Below are 23188 nucleotides of genomic sequence, written 5' to 3'. Positions count from 1 at the left end.
TCTTTGAGGCAAAACATGGCAAAGAAGTCAAAATCCTCGGGCTCTGGAGACATTAAAAGACACTTACGTGTTCAGGATGAAAGCCCCGACAGGCCTACAGACCGGGGACTTGATTTGGATGGCGCAGCGGGAGAGGAGATCCAGCGTCAGTTGTCCAACATGTCGGTGATGCTGACGAAGGTTCTTGCTGACTTGGAGGATCTTGCTGTAATACGTCAATCGGTTATGGCGATGGAAATAAAATTCTCTGAGTTAGTTACAAGAGTGACTGATGTTGAGAGAAGAATCGATTGTCTGGAGTCTTCGGAGAGGGAATTAACCGCTAATCCACCTGCGACCAAAGTTGATTTGGAACATCTCCTTGAAAAGCTTGAAGATCTTGACAATAGAAGCTGCAGGAATAACGTTCGAATTGTTGGAATTCCTGAGCATGAGGAGGGCAGAGATATGGAGAAATTCCTAGACGAGCTTTTCCCGAGTCTGCTCGACATAACAGGCCATAAACTGGAAATCGAGCGAGCTCACAGATTTGCTGAGGGAGAAAGGCCCTGATCAATCCTGGCCAAATTTCTGAGATCATCCGATAAAGATCTTGTGTTGCGCCAGGCGAGGAGAAAAGGGAAGCTTTCTTGGAAGAACCATAATATTTTCTTGTTCCCGGACAAGAGAGAAACGCGGTAAGTTCAAGGAATGTAAGAAACTCTTACATCAGCGAAAGATCACTTTTGCTCTGTTTCCGGCCAAACTGAGAATAGAAACGAAGGATGGTCGCAAAGTATTTACATGTCCCAGTCAGGCAATGTCTTTTATAGAATCAGTGGGTGAGTAAACCATGGGGTGTTTCTCATGTGAGTGGGTCAACTCGCTGTACTTACTCTGGCTTTTGAGGAAGCTGGGCGTCATTTTGGTTTCTTTTTTCTTTTTGCGTTGGCTCCGCTGAGCGGCTGGAGTTTGTTTTGTGAATAACACTTTTCCTTAAAGAAACTTTTGGATTGACGGAAGATTACTTTTGCATTGAAGTTCCCGGCCAGTTTGAGAGTGGACACTACGGATGACCACAAAATATCTACATGCGCACACAAAAAATTTCTTTTATAAAGTTGACGGATTGAGTAAGTCATGGTATATACTTTTATGCGGCCTCCGAGTGAATTGACTCGACCATCCGGGGAACCGGGATGCCGGTTTTGTTTCGTTTTGTATTGGTTCCGCCTAGCGGCTAGAGCTTGTTCTATTGAATAACACTCCTTTGGAACAGCTGTTGATTAATCTGTTCGATCTTCGTGCTTATTCCTCCTGCTGGCTGGAGTTTGTTTTGTTGAGTATTTTTACGGGACATTGGAATGATTACATCATCTGCTGAACTCATAACAGCTGGCTCACTGAACATTCGTTTGTCTGTCCAAGGAATCTGAACGGTTTTATATCAGCTGGAATTTGCTTGTGGATGATCACACCTTTGAGACAGTTCTGTGAATGAATCTACACATTCTTTGTGTTCATTCTTCCTATTGGCTGGGGTTTATTTTACAAAGTATTTTCTGTTATGTAATTTTGCCTCACAAATTTTAGCAATCAGATGGCAAAGTTGTCTTGGGGGCTCGTGGGCGTTCATGGACCTTTTGCATTTAGAGGGATTGTCGCCAGTTGCCGTTTTCTTGCGCGGGGTTAATGCACACGTTTTTCTTTTTTCTGTTTGTTTTGTTTGGGGGGAAGTTTGGGTTTTGATTGTTTCGCTAATAGGGAATGTGGTCTGTATAATTTTGTTTTTGACATACAATTTATTTTTTTTACTATATTAAAATGTAAAATTTTAATATGAGTGGATTGTCTCTCTCCACATGGAATGTAAAGGGGTTGGGGCACCCCATAAAAAGAAGGAAAGTTATTTCTTTTCTTAAGCGTAAGAAATATGATATAGTCTTTCATCAAGAAACATATCTTTCCCCACAGGAAGCTGAAAAATTTGGGAAGATATGGGGTGGACATGTTTGCTTTAGTGCTGGCTCAAGTAAGAGTAGAGGGGTCATTATACTGATAAATAAACATCTACAATTCAAATTTCTCAAACAGATTAAAAATAAAATAGGAAGAGTCATTATTGTTTTAGCAGACATTCAGGGGCAAAGATTGATTTTGGCTAATATTTATGCACCTAACGCTGATGATCAGGGCTTTTTTATAGATCTTGAGGGGATGTTGCAAGCCGCTGGCACCCCTCATGATATAATATTTTGAGGAGACTTTAATCTATTGATGGATTCAGTCCTTGATCATAGTGAAGCAAAAGTGTGCAAGCCCCCTAGAGCAACAATGACACTTCACAGGATGTGTAAATATCTTGGTCTTGTAGATTTTTGCTGACTTTTCAACCCATCTGGGAGGGGCTATACATTTTGTTCATCAGTTCATAAGATTTATTCTAGAATAGATTTATATATATATATATATATATAATCTCCCTCATTTCATCTGTTGTTGATTGCTCAATTGGAAACATCTTAGTCTCAGAATTTAGAGGTGTTGCCACACACAGAGAAAAATAAATCTTATAGTTGCCGCTTTAATGTATCCCTTTTGCAAGATCCTGATTTACAACAAATGTTAAACACTGAAATCAATATTTATAAGGAGACCAACTGGTCTTCAGTATCCTCTGTGGGCGTGGCTTGGGAGGCACTTAAGACGATTCTTAGGGGTCGGATCATACAGTATGCCTCATTCATCAAAAAATCTAAAGCACGAGAACTTGTGTAGTTAGAAGGGAATATTAAAAATGCTGAGGCAGAGCTAAAGTACCAAATGTCATCTGATGGCCTCAGAGAATTGACCCGATTGAAATACAATTATAATACTATTTTGTCGCAGAAAGTGGAGTTTTGGTTATTCAGGGCAAGACAGTCATACTTTGAGTCAGGGGACAAAGCAGGGACCGTTTTTACCTTGGCCATTGATATTAATACTGCTTTTAAAGAATTCTATATTGATCTTTATAGCTCCACGTCTTCGTCTACTGATGAAGATATTAGAAAATTTGTGGATCCATTAGAACTTCCTAAATTGACGACTGAGCAAAAAAAATGATCTTGATTCTGAGATAACCTTGGAGGAGCTTGACGAGGTAATTAAGTCCTTACCTACAGGCAAGGCTCCCAGGCCAGACAGCTTTGCCACTGAATTTTTTAGATCTTATGCTACAGAATTGGATCCACTTTTGTTAGAAGTTTATACAGAATCATTAAAGAATGGAAAACTTCCCCCAACCATGACGCAAGCCCAGATCAGTCTGATTCTTAAAAAGGACAAAGATCCAAGTGAGTGTAAAAGTTACCGTCCAATTTCCATGATCCAGCTAGATGTTAAAATTTTGGCAAAAATTCTGGCTAACCAGAATTTCATGATTTTATGATTTAAGTTATGACATCTCTTATACATATAGATCAGGTGGGGTTTATTCAGGGCCGTAGCTCTTCTGATAACATTAGGTGTCTCATTAATATCATGTGGTCAGTGGCGAATGATCAGACTCCGGTCACTGCCATCTTGACGCCAAAAAAGTGTTTGATATGGTAGAATTGGATTATAATTTTTAAGATTTTGGAAATGTATGGGTTCGGAAATACTTTTATTGGATGGATTAAGTTACTTTATAGACACCCTGTAGAAGCGGTTCAAACAAATGGATTAATTTCAGATTATTTTACTCTGGATAGGGGCACTCGGCAGGGTTGCCCTCTTTCCCCATTATTGTTCTGTCTTGCCCTGGAACCATTAGCAGCCACGATAAGAAGGGAAGATGATTTTCCAGGGGTGATGGTGGGAGGTATGGCGCATAAGCTTTTACTTTACGCAGATGATATTTTATTATTCATCTCTGACCCCACTAGATCTATGCCTTGCCTCCACAGAATTATCAGCTCCTTTTCTAAATTTTCGGGATACAGAGTCAATTGGTCTAAAGCCGAAGCTTTGGCTCTGACAGCATACTGCCCAGTAACGGCCTTCCAGCTGGGCGTTTTCCAGTGGCCCAAACGGAGCATTAAGTATTTGGGCATTTTATTTCCAGCAAATTTGTCTGATTTAGTTAATTTTGACCCCTTAATAAAAAGGTTTTCAGGCAATGTGGGCAGGTGGGCTTCATTACATTTATCTATGATTGGGCAGGTTAATGTTATTAAAATTAATTGTATTCCAAAATTCAACTACCTACTACAGTATCTCCCCATTGAAGTTCCCCTCTTTTATTTTAAGAAATTTGGTAGTATTGCTAAATCCTTTATTTGGAATGGTAAACATCCTCAGATGCATTTTAACAAGTTACACAGGCCAGTTGACAAAGTTGGGTTAGGTCTCCCCAAGATTTTGTATTTCAATTATGCTTTTGGTCTCAGACATTTGGCACATTGGTCACTTCCACCTGAGAGAGCCCCTCCCTGGCTCTTTATTGAACAGGAGTTCCTTGCCCCTATCTTGCCATTGCAAAGTCTTTCCACTAAGCTGTCCAGAGAAGTAAAGACACATCCCGTCATCTCACACATGCATTTAGTGTGGACAAAAGTTTCTCACGTGTTCAACTTTGACATTTATCTGAACGTTGCCGCAAGTATTTGGTTAAACCCGAAATTGTGCGTTAACAAGTCCCCTTTCTGCTGGACAGAATGGATTGAGAAGGTTGTTACTACACTGGGTGACCTGTATGAAAATGGAGCATTGAGATCCTTTTGAAAATATTATACAGCAGTTTGGGATTCCCAGATCTCAATTTTTCAGGTATTTACAGCTGCGCCATCTGTTCTGTACCACCTTTGGATGTATTACGCAGCCCCCTAAAGTGGCAGACACTCTTGAGATGGTGCTTGCTGCTTTTAGAAAAGGTCTATATATGGATAAAAGTTGATTCCGAGTTTTCATGTGTTGTCTGTGTTAATTTTAATTTTGGAATCAATAAAATTGTTAATGAAAAAAAAAAAAAGAATTCAAAGCCACTTCTGGTTAATTCTTGCACCTTGATTGGGCTCATTTATTAAATAACGTCAGCTGTGATAAGTGTGTTTTTTATTTTTTATTTATTATTATTTATTTTTTATAATTATTTTATTATATATATATATATATATATATATATATATATATATATATATATTATTATTATTATTATTATTTTTTTTTTTTTTTTTTGGGATGTTGCAATTTTCGATATTTACTTAGTCACTTTCTGCACTTTTTTCAAGACTATAAACTATCAGAACTATATGTCCAATGAGTTCACTTTCAGAAAACTAGCTTCCTTACATTTTAAAAGGTTTAAATATTTTAAATCTAACCCTCTTTACCTCGGATCGCATTTGCTGAGCTTCTTCAGAAAATGTAAATTGCATTATGACACAAATTAATTTTAGATGATAATCAAGTTCAGTTGGTCATTAAAAGTTGCTGGAGAAATATGCGGGACATAATGCAGTTGTGATGGCAATGCTTTAGATAAGATGATTGTTCAAAATAGCCTATTGAATATCAGGAATGCATCATAAACACTGATGTTACACTGCATCAATTTTTCTTTAATCACTGTGCACACAGCATATATACACATCGATGGATGGTCCTTATACTAAGACCGAAAGTTTCCCCCACTACTTGGTGCAGGTTGCCAGCTTGAACAGGGCCATGATGATTCGCTTTCGGGTCGGATCCGGTGGTAACCTACGATAGGCGCAACATCAGGACCAATATTACAGTCCTCAGAAGGACAACTGTTCCTTTTTGATTGCAATTCCTCCTCTTCTGATTGCTTTTATTTGTGAAATTAAAATGTCAGTAAGCTGGCTAATTTCAATGAATTGTCTCAATACTATCCCCATTTTACCAAAACTTCGGAGGAAAAAAATTAGGGACATCTGGGAGTCGAATTAGTGATAAACACATTTCTGAATGGAAACGGCTTAAGGGCAGATTTCTTTTGCGATTAAACCAAAACTTATGCGACAAAGTGTTTTTTGGTTTTTTTTAGGCATGACGTCATCACACACACCATTTTTATCGATAAAAGGCCATTTGAATGGAAAAGGGCAGAAGACGACAAATGTCGCAAAAAATTTTTTACGCATTTTCACTTTGTCGATAACAAAACAGCGCGAAAGGTGGATGGAAACTAGGCTAGTGTCTCTGTCAAAGAAACGTTGCTAGTGGTCTCGACTCTCTCGAGTGCTATCGCTAATTCGCTCACAAATACAAATTGCTAGATTAAATTGGCTGATCAGTACAATGGTTGAATAGAATAGAAGTGTCTGAACTGAATGAAATCTCTCAACTGGGTATTTTTTCAATTGAGAATGAGATTATAGAGTTTGGAATCTAGCGGTCAAAATGACTGCTATGGCCATTCTAGTAGATACAGAATTCCAGTAGTTCTAGTGTTCATGATAAAAAAACAAAGAATACTCTGATTTAAAAAATGTATATACATATGTTTATATGAACACATTTTGTCACTAAAAGGAAACTGTTTTAGATTTGAACAAAATTTTCTTATCGTGTGTGTACATACACTAACCAGCAATGATATAAAGTTCTAGCTAGGTGGTTTATATAATGTTAGTAGGTTAATTGAGTTGTTTCATGTTCTCCCAAAGAAATGCTTACTTAACCATTGTTATGCTGAGCCCTAAGGATAGCTAGCTAGCAAACACAAACCCTGCACAAACCTGTAGCCGCTAACTCTGTCTCTGCTGCTACACTTTGAGTTTCTGGCATCCTCTCAAACTCATCCACTGCTACCGATTCCTGTTCTAAATGCTTGCATTTGCCTTGTTTCTTTCTAAAGAAGTTACGTATGTCAATTTTTTTTCCCACTTCGTCTTATGCTGCTACTCTTAACAGACGTATGCTGAGTGATAATGGGGGCGGGGCATTCACAACTCCACTTTTTAAACACTGACAGATAATTCCAAATGATGTCCGTCATTTTGATAGATAAAACATAAGAAAACCATTTTTACCATAGCTCCTCAAATTTCACTTTAACTATCTTTACTGTCCTTTATATGTGCGGCTTCTATGTGCATTTTCCAAACTGCATTTTTGCGCTCTTGAAGGGCACTTCGCGAAGGGGATGCCACTCGAAAGGTCGTTTCAAACAAAAGAAAGTACATTTTTCACAAAGGGCACTTTCAGAAGACTTTTAGTGAAGGCTACATTTAAACTGTAATGACATGTTCCCTTCAGAGTGCCCACATCAAGAGCTCTGTCTTTTGTAGTGAGTAGGCCATGGGGTGATTACTTGCGTTTGGAATTTGCCCCATATCTCCTTGCATCTGCTTAGGAGAGATCGCGCAAGCAGCGCATCTGAGGTGATGCGGGTGACGAAACATGCGTACCCCCATTGACAGATTTATTTGGCTGCATTGATAAACAGTCTTCTTGATTCGTTTAATTGCTCTTCGCAAGAATTTTGGCTTGTTCCGTATGTGAAAATGTACACTGTAAATGTCCGCAGCGCTTTTCAGCGTTGTTCCCTCATACTTTAAACATTTTATTTTCACTTTAGCGTAATTCCAAACATATTTAAATGCAAATACAGAGGACACAATTTGTGTATTGATGATTTTTCTATATAACAAGCGCAACTGCAATCATGTGATCTACAAAAAGTCTCGCTCCTCCCCCGTGATTTAATTGTCATCCGAACGCATGAGTTTTATCACAGAGGAGCCATGAAAATTAACTTTTACAGATGTAACTCAACAATTGTCATCTGAATAGGGCTAAAGACTCCCTTTTGTTAAAACTGATATGAAAGTACCATGCTAAAGTATTTCCAGATGCTGTTTTTTTGATGCCGTGAGACTGTGTTTTGGTTTTGATTTCTCCCATATGATGGCCTGGCATGACCAGCAGGCACTGAGTGCGATTTTAGTGTTGCCTCCAGTTAATCACTAAACCCTCTCATGACTTAAACAGAGGGACTTACTGCCAAGTTTATTCCTCCTCAGGCAGTTAGTACTTAGTTCTAGTCAGTCTTGTTTTGTTTCTATAGCTTGTTTTCACCCAAATGCACCATTCGACCAAAGAAAAAAGTGATTATAGTACCCTATTGTCTTTGTGATTGTTCAGGTTGCTGAGTCAGACTGTAGTGTGGAAACCAAATTCTTCCAAGGGGTTTAATGTTTGCTGTCCTTTTGGATTAATAGTTGAAAAATAAAGTTGAAATCATATCTGACTTCTATAGATATTATCACTTAAAAAAACTTGTGGCTCATGGTAAGTCTATTGCGAAAGTTTTACACATTATTGTTAAAAATAATTTTTACTATGGAGAAATGAATGAGATTTTTCCTTCCGGAAACCTACTCTTACAGTCTATATAAGTTATATAATAGATAATATGTCTCAGTTTGTGATATTATTACTTTATAGCTCAGGTTTGTGTTTTTCCTCATTGCAGGTATGTGCACGAGGCTTCTTCTTGAGTGAGCAGAACAGCTGTCTGCCCTGTAACTGTAAAGGGCATGCCGATAGCTGCGAGGACATCACTGGGATATGCACCGTAAGTTTGGTTTCAAAACTCTTTAAACTGCATCATGAAGTGCTTTTCCACCATTGGGCCGAATTGTTCTGAGCACTGTGAGGAACGGATCCAGTAGCATTTCCACTTGAGCATGCTTCGGCACAATATGATTGCAAACCGTTCTCGGCCCGGATATCTCTGCACTTGATTTTAGTAAGTGGCGACTCATGATTGTCAATTTGCCAATGCCAAGGTTACTCATTTGTATCTTGGTAGCTGGCCAAGTTAATAAAAGAAAGATTTGTGGATGTTTAATGCCTTTTCATGATTTTATGATTTAGGTTTAACTAGTATAGTACATTATTTTTCTACATGCCTTTTTCATCAGGGAGGTAAATTACAGTAGCTAGCTCATTAAAAATCATATATCTATATACAGTATAACAAAAATATTTTGTCAATAAAACTTTTTCCACACTGTTTTTGGTCCTCTGTCTGAAATGCTCGGTTTTGGTCTAAGCGCCACCTTAAAACTTCAACATATATGCCCACTGTTCTGACTGGCTAATATCATGCAGCCTCTCAGATTCAGCAAACTCAATCAGAAGAACATTATAAAACAAAATTGCAGGGTTTACACATAACGCACATCCAGCACATTGTATCTGAATATATTAAACTGCTCATCTTAAGCACAACTGTTAACTCAGAACCATAAACTATCAAACAGTCATGACATTTAAAATATCCATGAATGAAATGGTTTACTTAAGTTTTGAAGTGTTTTTCACTGCCCCATTCTTCAATAACAGGTCCTTTGCAAAGCTTAAATCGAATTATGACGGTTCATAAACAATCAAAACTGACATGATCACATCAAAGAACAAAAGAAGAAAGACGGTGAAATTACGCACACACGTACAGCAAACTGGGCTGGATGTGACGTCATCACAACAACATTCCGCAGTCAATATAGCCAATTTTTTTAAATAATAATAATAATAATAATATGGCTAATTTATACCAGACCAGCTTCCAAGATTGTCAAAATCACTGTGTCTGACTAGTTATTTATCAACATACACAGTTTGAATGCTGACGTAATCTAACTAAAGAGATTAAAATCTGCTTCATCACTGAAACACAGAAAGACTGGCTATACACTTGTCATTATATTCACAGTTCACACATACCTTTTATGAGGCAGCTGTCTTCGGTTTAGGATATTACTGGAAAACTGTACTGGTTTAACTGCATGTTCTTGTGTATCGGTCCCTCTTTTTATGTGTCTATTAAATCGTTTGACAGTCATTTTATTGTTTGTGTCTGCATTCAACAATGTTACACAAGCACAATATGCCCTGTGTTTAATACTGTTTTTAAAACAGCATATTGCATTCGACATTGTGTGACTTGAAAAGGTAAGGGTTAAAGTTATTTCCTCATCCCCTTTAATAGGATACAAAGCAATGTTTGCTCATTATCTTACTTTGTCTAATTCTGCTGACTTTGTGACTGATCTTTGATATCTGTCTTGTCGTACTGTGAATTAAGTCAAATTTCCCTTTTGAAAGAAGAACAATACGAAACCCACATAGGTTTTAAACCACCGTTATTTTACTTGATAAGCTTGATAACACAGTGCAAACAGTTTAGCTTGGTAATATTGTGCAAACAGTATATGGTCATTCTACGACTATCACATAAGTCATATCATGCAAGTTATGACTGCTTAAATAAACATCTGGACTTGTGTATAACAGAACATCTCTGTTGAATGATGACAATGTAGGCTGGCTTTGTTTATATATAGTTAGTTTACTGGCAAGCTTAGAACTGCATTACATGAAACTGAAACCTTCTACATCCAGGCATTCCATAGCATCTTTACTACGGATAATCGTTGAGTCCAAAATGCAATTATTAAATCAAAGAAAATTAACCCAATGTTCTACATCCCCTTTCTTTAGTTGTGTCCCTTGTTATGTAAATAAACATAAATATTACTCAAACTGAAATCACATATTAAATCACTTATGACCAGACAGGACATCTTAAGCCTTTAACTGTGACATATATTATTATTGTATTTTTTTAACATGAAATTCAGAATGCATCAATAAAATCGAACTGATAATCCCTTCCAGAATACTTATGAGTCCTTTTTTTTTTCTGAACAGTTCATTGCAGGCATTTTGGGTTTGGTTTTGAGATCCTGCCAGATCTTGTCACATAGGGTCTTGCCCCTGGTTCATTGGCAGGTTCATTAGTCTCTGATGTCCTATTAGGCTCAGTAACTGTTACTTGTACTCCAGTGTGGTGCGATGGAAGATTTCGGTCTTGTTTTGGTAAACCAGTCACCTGATGATCTGCAAGGCTGTAGTCACTGTGTTGTTGTGGTGGTTCAGGAACAGGTAAGATGTGTCTATGATTCCATGTGTATACCTTCCCTTCGGATTCAACTATGTAGGATCTTGGTTCTTTATCTTTGACGGTTCCCATTTTGTTATACCCTTGAGGGGTTTGGAGTCTAACCACTTCACCTTTCCACAGGGGGCGAAGGGGCTTACTGGATCTGTCATAGCACTCTTTCTGAAAGCACCATTTCTGGGTGAGTTGTTTGGCAATTTCGGTATGACTTTTTGCTGAAGGGGCCAGCAATTTCGTACAGATTGGGAGTGTTGCTTTTGTCTTTCTTGACATGAGCCTTTCTGCTGGTGATCCAAGGATACCATCAAGAGGCATGTTTCTCAAGTTAAGCAAGTTGAGAAATACATCGGCTCCATCCCTTTTTGATTTCTCCATAAATTATTTTTCACTGCAGACTGCTCATTCTGCTAGCCCATTGGATGGCCATATGAAATCCAAGGCTTTTGAATTTTCATTCACTGCCACATTATGGATTTCTTTGTTGAGAGAGATTAAACCCATTCAGTCAGGCAGACCTAACAACAGTTGCACATTTCTCTTTACTACATAGATTGAGAGGTTGTGAACCTCATTGGATGAGTGGCAGGAAAGCATGGCCTGTGGGAATCTCTTCACCTCCATAGGCTAAAAGTTTTGTGTTTCTTGACGAGTTTAGTTCCTCTCTGTTTGTTACTTTTGTAAACAGAGCTTCTGGAATTACATTACACTTGGCTCCCATGTCTACTTTGAGCTCAACTTAATTTCCAATGATGTGCACAGTACAGAATAGCTCTGTCTTTTGTGGTGTTTTTTTTTTTTTCTGTTTTGTGAGGCTTTTTTTTTATTGTAACACCATCCACCTAGTAAGATTCATCACTGCTGTCTGATAATTCTTTTTTCATTTTTATTTGATTCACAGTCTTTCTTGGTTTGCCTGTTAACTTTTGTGTGGACTTACAACACTTTTTGAAATGGTTCCACTTGTTGCATCTATGGCACTGATATGTCTAGCCATATGCCAGACATTTTTCCTTTCTTGCTTCATGTTTACCTCCACAGCTGCTGCAATTATCAATGGTTTGAGTAGCTGCACAGTCATAACATGGTCTTTGCTTAAACCCTTGTGTCATTTTCTTCTTTATTTTGTGGTGCACACTGTCCACATTAGGACTGCTTTGCCTGGGCACAGCGAGTGTCTTTGTATCCAAACCAGTCAATTCATGAATTTGGCATAATTCAGTGGCTTTGACTAGTGTTAACTCACTGTCTCTCAGCAGGATTTTTCTCATTGCGTCATTTGTCACACCACACACAAGTCAATATTTTATGAGCTCATCTGTTAATTTGCCAAATCTGCATGTCTTTGCTTTGTTTCTTAAATCGCTCACGTAGGCTTCTATGGTTTCACCGGGTTTTTACCAGATGCTAAAACTACATCAAATTATAGTCCTTACCTTACCAAGGCCCTTCTGCCCTGATTGCTCAGTTTGGCCTGGCAGCCAGCTCTAAGAAGAGTCTTGGTTGTTCCAAACTTTTTCTATTTAAGAATTGGAGGCCACTGTGCTCTTGGGAACCTTCAGTGCAGAAATTTTTCATAGCCTTCCCCAGATCTGTGCCTCGACACAATCCTGTCTCTTAGCTCTGCAGGCAGTTCCTCTGACCTCATGGCTTGGTTTTCTCTGATATGCATTTTCAGCTGCGAGACCTTATATAGAGAGGTGTGTGACTTTCCAAATCATGTCCAATCAATTGACTTTGCCACAGGTGGCCTCCAATCAAAGTGTAGTAACATCTCAAAGATGATCCAGACAAATGGGATGCACCTGAGCTAAATTTCAAAGTGTCAAAGCAAAGGGTCTGAATACTTATGTCAATGTGATATTTCTGTTTTTTCTTTTTAATAAATTTGCAAAGTTATCAAAAATCAGTTTTTTGCTTTGTCATTATGGGGAATGGAGTGTTGATTGATGTGAATATTTTTTTAAAGCATTTTAGCATAAGGCTGCAACATAACAAAATGTGGAAAAACAATGAAGGGGTCTGAATACTTTCTGATTGCACTGTACACCAACAATTAAAAATAGCACAGATGGGCGAAAGAACGCATCCATGACAACTTTGTGCTAAAACCAACACAGGCAGCAGCTGAATGAAAGAGAATTGCTTCTCCCTTTCAGAGTTGTGACTTGACACCGCATCTTTTAAAAGCAGTACGGGATATATATCAAGCAGTCAAAGATGTCTGTCTAGTGCATGCATATAATTAAAAATAATACAAAATAGTCCAGGTGGGTCCCTTTTGGTGTTATGTTTGGAGTAGTTAGCCACACAAGGCCTGCTCTCTTGACCTGCGCATCAGTGGGCGGGGCCAAGGGTGAGATGGCGCATGTTGTAGGATGTATAAATACAAATGAGCAATGTTTCGTGACGTCAAGAACAGACAGTTTTAAAAATGAGAGGTTTCAGCAGTGTGGTAACTATATAAATGTTCTTTTTAGACTGGGGAGGAAGTTTTGAGCTCTGAAATTTACAGTATGTTTTTATAGTACAGTTATCTCTTATATGTCTAAATATCAAGGAAAATTTGATTCTCCATTTCATGACCCCTTTAAAACTAGAATACGTGATCATCCTCACTCCAATGTTTACCTCTCAAGCCATCATTAACTGATGTACAGTATTTGTAACGTACATTCTAAATCTGATTTCACAGCACCACAGTGAAGAAAGAAACCTTAACCGTGCTGTTCCATGCAGTTTCGCAATGAGAACCATTCGGCCCGATGGTGGAATAGCAGCTGTGCATTTGAACTTTTTTAGCTATCTTTATCGAGCATAATATTCCATGAGAGCCAATTACTTTTAAACAGTAAACCATGTGGAATGAGTCAATGTGTACACTAAAGAGGGATGATAGATGGTATTTGGATGCTAAATTGAAACCAAACTGCTCTTGTGAGAAAGCTCTAATGAAAACGATGTGGAGCCATCATGTTTAAGCTTATCTGGCTGCAACAGCTTCCAGTAAACCTCAGGAATTCTGTGATCATGCTGCAGATTTTAATTTGGTGTGTTACAAATGATTTTTGTTTTGCTTTTATCCTGAACTGCACCTCTTCTGTATGCTCTGTTGTGCTTTAGGAATGTCAGGACCACACTGTTGGAGATTTCTGTGAACAGTGTGAAGACAGCTTTTTACCTGCATTTCTTCCTGATGGCACCTTTGTGTGTAGCCCATGTGCCTGTCCACTCTCACTGGAGTCTAACAAGTGAGATCAGACTTCTGCACTTCATAACCATAACAACAACATCAGGAAACAGAATCACAATTTTCATATGGAAATAATAATAATAATAATAATATTAAAAATCCACCCAATGTTAGAATTGGTGATACATTGGGTAAACAAGAGCAAACAATTCTTGGTCTTTCTCTGACAAAGTTTTTCCAGCATTCACTGATAAATAAAAGTCTGCTATGGGATTGTGTCTACAGTAAGTATAAAACTTGTTCACCTTGTTGGAATTTCAGTTCATACCAATTGTCAGAGAACTCGTAAAGGTTTGTAGGTCTCTAATAGGGGTTGCATTGACTAGTTGACTATAACTAATGTAGTCAGCCTGAAGTCAAGTAGTCGCTTTCCACGTGATTTACAAAACATGTCTGTACAGCGGGTGGTGGATTTCCAAAATGTAGGCTGGCAAGGAAAGATTCATTCATATTAATGAGGAATGCTCTACCTGATTTGTTTGGGTTAGGTTTAGGGTTTGGGTTATAGTTTCTCTGACCAATCAGGTTTTGCTTTCAAGGTGAATATTACTGAATCGTCGAATCAGTTATCGCTTTACTCATGAATATATATGACTCTTCCCCTGCTATCCTACATTTTGGAAAATTACAAGTGGGTGTGGAGGCCGATGGCTCAGCACTGAAGAGCGAAGTGGCTCTGATGTACTTTGATAAAGATGAAACAGATGCTACAGTAACCAACACTATATGCAAAGTGGCCATTAAATATAACAGAAATACTGGTGCTGTGCATAATCATTTAAAAAGGCACCAGCTAGCACTAGTTAGTGGATTTTCAACATGATCAGCACAAATTTGTGTGTTTGGACATCTGACTTGGTTGCTATGCACTCCTTCAAGAACACGATTCAGTGACAATTACAAAAGCGCTTCAAGTTAGAGTATAAGGACATGACGTCATGCATCCTCATCCTGCACGATAGATCCTGTGTCCGCCCGTAATCATCAAACAAGTGGCTGCAATAAGACGGGGAACCGCCAACAGCTACAGGTAGTCCAGGCCAAACTAAAATATGTTCAGATACTTATAAAAAATTATGTAAAGGAGGATGATGTCACGAATAGTCAAATTCAACTCGACTAATGGGCTCGACTACCCAACTATTAAAAATCAGTAGTCGTGCAACCCCTAGTCTCTCAATCTGTACACATGTAAAAGCACGTATGTTTTAGATGTTGTGAATACATTGACATTATATGTTTCAGAGTCTATTCAAACTAACAATAATGTATGTGTAAACGTTATGTAGCCTACAAATATCTACAAACACTAATGAGATCACCCTGCAACGTCTTATGCAAACTAAAATGTAGAGTACTCCCTGATGTCTCATTAAATGTAAAAATATTACATGCATCAATAAAGCTGCAAAGTTTTGACCATCACAATTCAGAGTTTTACTGGAAAAGCAAGGGACAACCATCAAAGTTTAGCATGAACATACAACAAATATAGTATATAATTTATCTTGCTTAAACGTACGGCTGGGCGATATATTTGAATATTAACAATATAATCACAATGACTTTGCTGATGATATAAAATTAAGCAATATCGTGTATATTGCGATGATTTTAAAATGCTACTATTTGGCCATTAAGTTTTATAAAGAGCATCAGTTGGCTAATTTCACAATCCTCCAGGGCTGCACAATTAATCAAAATAACATCAAAATGGCTTTATGGTCATATGTGATTATTAAACTGCAAAAAGCTGCAGTGAAATACAGATAAACATGTCTGTGTGCGCTTCAGAAGGTGCGACGTTCTGTGTATGCATGGGGCTCATGCTTTTAGCACTTTTAGAGCAGTACACATGCATTGTGAAAATAAAAGTACTAAATGTAAGTTTTTGGCCTAACTACAGTATAAGAATGTTAATCTCACTTATGTAAGCGATTCAAATCAAAGCCATTATACACCATCTACTAAAGAAAACACACATTTACTTTTCCTCAGTGGAAAATTTACCATGATGAATTTCTTCGTCTAGAACTCAATGTAGCATCACGTTTGTGTAATATTACTCGCAGTAAAGGACTAAAAACTAAATGCAAAATATCTGTATGGAATATTCATGGACAGAGTTCACTCGCCATTGGCAGGTAATTTTGGATCATGTGCCCTTAAAGTTACTAACACTGGGAAAAAAGTAAATTTCAAGAAAAAAGTTTAGCCATATTAACAGCATTCTCTCTCAAAGAGAGGGCAGCAGTCTCTCTGATGACAACTGTTGTGTGCCCACAGCTTTGCAACCCACTGTGATAAGAGGGGTGATATTCTGAGATGTGTGTGCCAGGAAGGGTATGTTGGACACTACTGTGAGAGGTTAGTTCTCCACCCATATGCAGCATATTATACAGTGTATGCATTTTCATGTAGTGATAGACCGATATGGTGATGGATAGTGATTTTGTGTTTGCAAACATTTTTGGGGAGAATTTTGAGTGAATTGTGTAAAATAAAAAGTGTTTATTTTAACCAGCTAGATATTGGTATCGCCATATCTGTCGGCAACTAATTTCATGATTTGATTTACATTGTTCCTTAATGACATTGTTCCCTCTCTCACCACCAAGATGCACTCCAGGTTACTATGGCAACCCCATGCAGTTGGGTGACTCCTGTAAAAAGTGTGATTGTAATGGTAACTCTGACCCCAACCTGATCTTCAACGAATGCAACAATGTGACAGGCCAGTGTTTGAACTGCTGGGGTAACACCGCCGGGGACAACTGTGAGAGATGTGCACCAGGTTTCTATGGCGATGCCATCAGTGCCAAGGATTGTCTGGGTAGGTGGCAGCGAGGTAGCAATTCATTGCTGACCATTTGATAACCTTAGCATGGAAAACTGGAAAAGTTGTGTAAATATCTTGATAAGAGGGGCGTCTGACTATCTCCATTTCTAAATTTGAGTAGCTTACATTCAGACACAGTTTGGACAGTGAGTTTGTAAAAAAATGTTTCCATGCTAACAAAAATAATTCCAAAAAAGCCAAAGCAAGATCAAGAAAAATTATAAAATTATGCCTGTTAAACAACAAAAAGACATTTTTTCATCTTAGTTTGAATGGCAAAATGTGCTTTACTGACTGTTATCACAAAACACAGTGTACGCACCAAGATGAATTACATTCCTGTGAACACATCTTTCGATGCAACAACCCTGCTGAAGCAAAATTAGGCTCACAATCAAATGTAGCCACTTAACAAACCCATCATGCAACAACACAATTTAACAATAGCTCAGTTAAATTATGAAATTCTGCAGTGATCTGTTGGTTAATAGCAGGAGTGAACATGTAGCCTACAAATCAACATGCCAGATAAAAAACCAAAGACTAACACTGCAGAAGCTCAAATAATAATGGCGCTTATGATTTGAAGCTTTTAAACTTCTGTAGATCACTTTGTAACCCTACACTGTAAAAGGTGGTAAAAGGAGCTATTTCTACACTTCTACCTGAAATAAACGTGGTTTTGTCCAAGCAGTATCCTCAATTAATGACTAAATAATGAGTTCATGTTGAACGATTGTGCAATTAAAAGGTTTGTCAGAGCCTAATACACTGTAAAAAGAGTTAACCTGCAATTGTTATTTAGAACTCTTAAAAATAACTTTTGCTGATGTATCCTGATGTAGTGTTCAGGTTGATTCAGTGATGTTACATAATATTTTTGTATTGATTAAAGCCAGGTAATTTAGATGCTACCACATGATGCATATTTTAAAGTTAAAATTGTATTCTGTGTAGACCAATCCTTCTTCATCTGTTTTCATCATAGTCAGAACTACACTGTCATGTTTTCTCAGGTAACCTAAAAATGTTCTTCAACTAAATTAACTGTTTTCATTTAAGTCAAAAATATTATTTACTAAATCAAACTGAATACATCATATTACACCATCACAAATACAAGTAAAATAAAAGTTAAATCGAGTTACAGACATTACATCAGAAATTAGCATAATTAATTTTGATTCAAAGTAATGGCCAGCATCATCAAATCACTGCCAACCATGTTAAAATAAAATTATACATTATAAATTCTGAATCTATGTACTGATTACAATTGTCCCATGTCTGCCAAACATGTTGAGTGGTCCAAACATAATTTTATGAGTGAATGCACTTAGCTGCATAAAGAGCTAGGATCCTCCCTTGATCCCTTGCTCCCCGTTTAGTGAATGACTTAACCTCCAGTGTGCTGTCTGTCTGCACTGGTCTCAGAACAGTTCGAAATGCACCTTATTTTCATCCTAACTCCATATAAAGCCTCCGAAAGCAACAATTTTCAGCTTTTGGATGAACCCTTTGATTCTCAATGTGATAATGCTCAGTGAATATAGGAATGCATTTACTAATGTTAATGAACAGAACCATACTGTACAATGATAACAAAATAAAATGTAACAAAAGTTATATTAAAATGAAGTGAAATGACCCACAGATGTGTTAATGTTAAAAGTTATTCAAAATAACGAACATGTTTTTGTTTTGTTTTTTTTACTTTTGAGGGAATAATGTCCCACGGTCCACGTATGTGGACATTGTTTATCAGCGCACTGACACACAAAAAATTCTTAATTTTTTTTAAAGCAGCATATCAAACAAAACTAAAGATGCTACTCATTACACCAAAACAAGTTTCACTGAAAACTTACCAGAGGCACTTTTGTTGACTCTGAGCCTGTAGAAGCGCTTCACTGAAATCAACATCATGTTGTTGTGTCACGTGACACGATGTCCAGAGGTTTAATCCTTACAGTAAATTACAGTTTAGAGTGTTTTGAACAGTTTTCAGGCAGTTTAAATTAATTTAAATTATGCGTTGCATATAGCAAAGCCCAAATGCAACGTCCACGCATGTGGATGCGGGGTTGCACGAGGTTAATTCTACATTTGGTGAATGCTCTAGATGTGTTTCATTGAAATGGTTCCGGTGCATTTCAGTAAAGTGTTTTTTGATCGGAGAGTTGTTTGAAAGTCTCTCTCTCTCTCTCTGTTTCAGAGTGTTTGTGTAATGAGTGTGGTACTGCATCATGTGATGACAGGACAGGTGTATGTCACTGTAAGCCCGGGGTCACAGGTCACCTGTGTGACAAGTGTGAGGTATGAACATTTATTACACATTCATGTGTAGTGTATCAGAGCATTACATAAACATCACATGTCTGCTTGTCAGCTTTAAAATTAACAATCACTTATTTCTTTGCATGCATATGGGTACATAACTTCAACTATTGGCACTATTATGTCAGACGGGTTGATTTTTTTTATGGAAACAAACAAATTTCAGCATTTTTTTTTTCATGTGGTCACATTAAAACTTAGAAATTTCTTGGAAAATTTTTAGCATTTTTAGCATAGCAAGTAAAACATTTTTTTTTTACTTTTCAAAAACTTTTTCAAAGTAGGTACTTTAAACTGTTTTATTTATATTTTATTGTTTTACTCTTGCCCCTGAATTTCAATCTTAAAATATAAAAATCCAACATAAAATATACTGTGATAATCTAAACAAAAAGGAAAATAAACAAACCGTTGAAATATTAATTGTGTGAAAATTAAAATAAATTTCACACACATTACAACCCTGTCCCTCAGTTGTGGTGTCATGTAAAATTTGCCACTAATAAAGTGTTTACCAAGTTGACAACAGAAGAGCATGCTTGAGATGAAATATGAGATGTGTATAGAAAACAAGGAAAAATCTATGTAAATATCACAGTATCAAGCTGTAATTTTTTAAAATTATGCAGAAGTTGTGAACATATTATTTAATTTTGTGTATTTATGAAACATAAAAAGTTAGCCTTAGCAATACAAAGAAGTCTTCTATTTTATTCCAAAATGTTTTAATGCCATTTCCACTACAAAATGAAATATGTTTTAAATCTGAAGTATCTAATTTCTGTGACACAAGCGCCAGCAAATGGAATTGCAAAAATAAAAAATATTTTCAATAAAGCCTTCTGAATACGCCCCTCAAATGCTGTTGATCAATCAAATAGATAGTCCCACCCCCATCTCACGCCATTGGTTGAGTAACGTTGTTGGGGCGCATCTAAGCAGGTCATATTAAGATTAACCTATGAATGGCTTACTTTTACACTGATGAGCCAAAACATTATGTTCACCTGCTTAATATGCTGTTGGTCCTCCGTGTGCCAACAAAACAGCACCGTCCCGCTGAGGCATGGACTATACAAGACCCCAGAAAATGTCCTGTAGTATCTGGCACCAAGACATTAGCAGCAAATCTTTCAAGTCCTGTAATTTGCGAGGTGGAGCTGTCGTGGATCGGACTTGTTGGTCCAGAACATTCCACAATGCTCAATTGGATTTAGATCTGGGAACTTTGGAGGCCATGGCAACATCTTGAACTCTTCATCATGTTCCTCAAACTATTCCCGAACAATCTGTGCAGTGTGGCAGGGCACATTATCCACTGCCATCAGGGAATACCATTGCCATGAAGGGGTGTACCTGGTCTGAAACAATGTTTAGGTAGGTGGCACATGTCAAATTGACGTCCACATGAATGGCCGGACCCAGGGTTTCCCAGCAGAACATTGCCCAGAGTATCACACTTCCTCCACCAGTTCGTCGCCTTCCCACCGTGCATCCTGGTGCCATCACTTCCCGTGGTAAACAACGTACACTTACACGGCCGTCTACGTGATGTAAAAGAAAATGGGACTCACCGGACCAGGCTTCAACTGCTCCAAGGTCCAGTACCGATGCTCACGTGCCCATTGTAGCTGCTTTCGACGGTGGACAGGGGTCTTCATGGGCTACGCAGCCCCATACGCAGCAGGGTGCGATGCACTGTGTGTTGTGACACATTCCTCCTGTAACCATCGTTAAAATTTTCTGTGACTTGTGCCACAGTAGACCTTCTTTCGGTTCAGACCAGACAGTCATAGTCTTCATTGCCCTCGTGCATTGATGAGCCTTGGGTGGCCTACACCCTGTCGCCGGTTTGTGGTTTGTCCCTCCTCGGACCACTGTTGGTACTCACCACTGCTGACCGGGAGCACCCCACAAGCCTTGCCGTGCAAGAGATGCTCTGAACCAGTCATCTGGCAATAACAATTTGGCCCTTGTCAAAGTTGCTCAGGTCTTTACTCCTGCCCATTTCTTCTGCATTCAACACACTATGAGAACTGATTGTTCGCTTACCATCTAATCTACCCAGACCTTGACATGTGGCCTTGTTAGGAGATAATCAGTGTTATTCGCCTCACCTGTGAGTGGTTATTATGTTTTGGCTCATTGGTGTAGTTGTCTCTGCATATTAAGCTGGGATAGAAGAAAGTATTTTAACACTGAAAAAGTTAATTCAGCTTTAAGATGTGGTTTAGTTAAGTGTGATTTAATTTAACTTAGTTTTACCCAAAGAAGTTTAATTTCTGAAAGTGCAAATTATTTTGCCTTTTAGTTATCATAACTTAAAATGTAGAGTTCAGGGGCCTGGGTATCTCAGCGAGTATTGACGCTGACTACCACCCCTGCAGTCACGAGTTCGAATCCAGGGCGTACTGAGTGACTCCAGCTAGGTCTCCTTAGCAACCAAATTGGCTAGAATGTGTGGTTCTCGCTCTCTGTGGGGCGTGTGGTGAGTTGTCTCGCCGAGAATAGCGTGGGCCTCCACATGCACTGCGTCTCCGCGGTAACGCGCTCAACAAGCCATGTGATAAGATGCGCGGGTTGACGGTCTCAGACGTGGAGGCAACTGAGATTCGTCCTCCGCCACCCGGATTAAGGCAAGTCACTACGCCACCATGAGGATTTAGAGCGCATTGGGAATTGGGTATTCCAAATTGGGGAGAAAAGGGAAGAAAAAACTCTGTTGGCTAAAAAAAAATAAATGACTGAACTTAGAAAAACCAATCAGTTGAAATAAAAAAAATTAAGTCTAAAACTATGCACATCAAACTCACATATTCGGATTCCTAGCATGCATTACGAAATGAATAAATTATGCAAATTGCAGTGTTACTGTCTTAATTTTTTACTGTTTGCTGCTTTATGCTGTTGGTTGTTGTTTGTTGTCACTTTCAGTTATTTGTTATGTTGCGATAATTCAAAGATCATCTTTTAATTCGATGTGTTTGATGATTGTCGAGCCTAATTCCTGCCTCTTTGACAAGCGCAAGTTTGAATATGACAAGGGATATCACCGATTGGCCATTTACCATCAAAGGGCAGTTTATTTAAACTCTGATAATGGGATAACCCTAATTACTTCAGTGGTTATCAATAATATAAAATGCTAATTGAACTTCTATATTCAGTTTGAAATGTATTAAAATGAAGTCAATTGAACTTAGAAAGTCAAGTTTACTTAAAAAGACCTTAAGCTCATATAACAAGTTATACTGATTAAAGTCAACTTCATGTTCTGTTTTAACAACTTTCTCTCTTAAGTTGACACAACTTAAAATTTGAAGGCAGCATGAACACTTTTTTAAGTTGAAACGATAAGATTTTTTTTTTTAATTTTCTTTTTGTTTGTTTTTTACAGTGACATGGCCAAAAAGTGCCCATAATTGAAGAAACACCAAATATGTTCAAATACATGCATATACGCACCGAGCACATCTACTCTGAAACATCTTTTGAGACTCTTCTGATGTTTCATGTGCAGGAGGGTTACTCTGGATTTAGCAGCTGTACGGGATGCCGTCGGTGTGAATGTGCCTCTGCTGCCATGCGTGCCACCTGCCACCCTCTTACGCACAATTGCCAGTGCCGCCCCGGGGCCGGAGGGCGGTATTGTGAACGCTGCCTGCCAGGATTCTGGGATTATAGCCCATCCGGCTGCAAGAGTGAGTATGAGCTGTCTCACTGCAAATGGCCTGATTCACTGCTGAAGTAGGTTCAGCCCATTTCAAAGTCTAGTTTCTATTTTGTAACTCTTGCCACAAATTCCTCAACTCTACATAATCTAGGC

General features: G+C 38.2%; 1 protein-coding gene across 2 annotated transcripts in view; it reads left to right on the top strand.

The window, feature by feature from the left end:
* LOC127410310 (laminin subunit alpha-4-like) overlaps window positions 1–23188 on the top strand; it is a 76142-nt gene that overhangs the window by 11617 nt on the left and 41337 nt on the right. For both annotated transcript variants that reach the window (XM_051645507.1, XM_051645506.1), the window contains exons 2-7: window positions 8444–8545; window positions 14057–14184; window positions 16473–16553; window positions 16805–17019; window positions 19241–19341; window positions 22883–23063. In XM_051645507.1, the coding sequence (XP_051501467.1) occupies window positions 8444–8545; window positions 14057–14184; window positions 16473–16553; window positions 16805–17019; window positions 19241–19341; window positions 22883–23063 (808 nt within the window). The remainder of the gene's footprint in view (window positions 1–8443; window positions 8546–14056; window positions 14185–16472; window positions 16554–16804; window positions 17020–19240; window positions 19342–22882; window positions 23064–23188) is intronic.

The sequence above is a fragment of the Myxocyprinus asiaticus genome, chromosome 19 (assembly GCF_019703515.2).
Source record: "Myxocyprinus asiaticus isolate MX2 ecotype Aquarium Trade chromosome 19, UBuf_Myxa_2, whole genome shotgun sequence".
Lineage (NCBI taxonomy): Eukaryota > Metazoa > Chordata > Actinopteri > Cypriniformes > Catostomidae > Myxocyprinus > Myxocyprinus asiaticus.
This window is presented reverse-complemented; position numbering and strand designations above follow the sequence as displayed.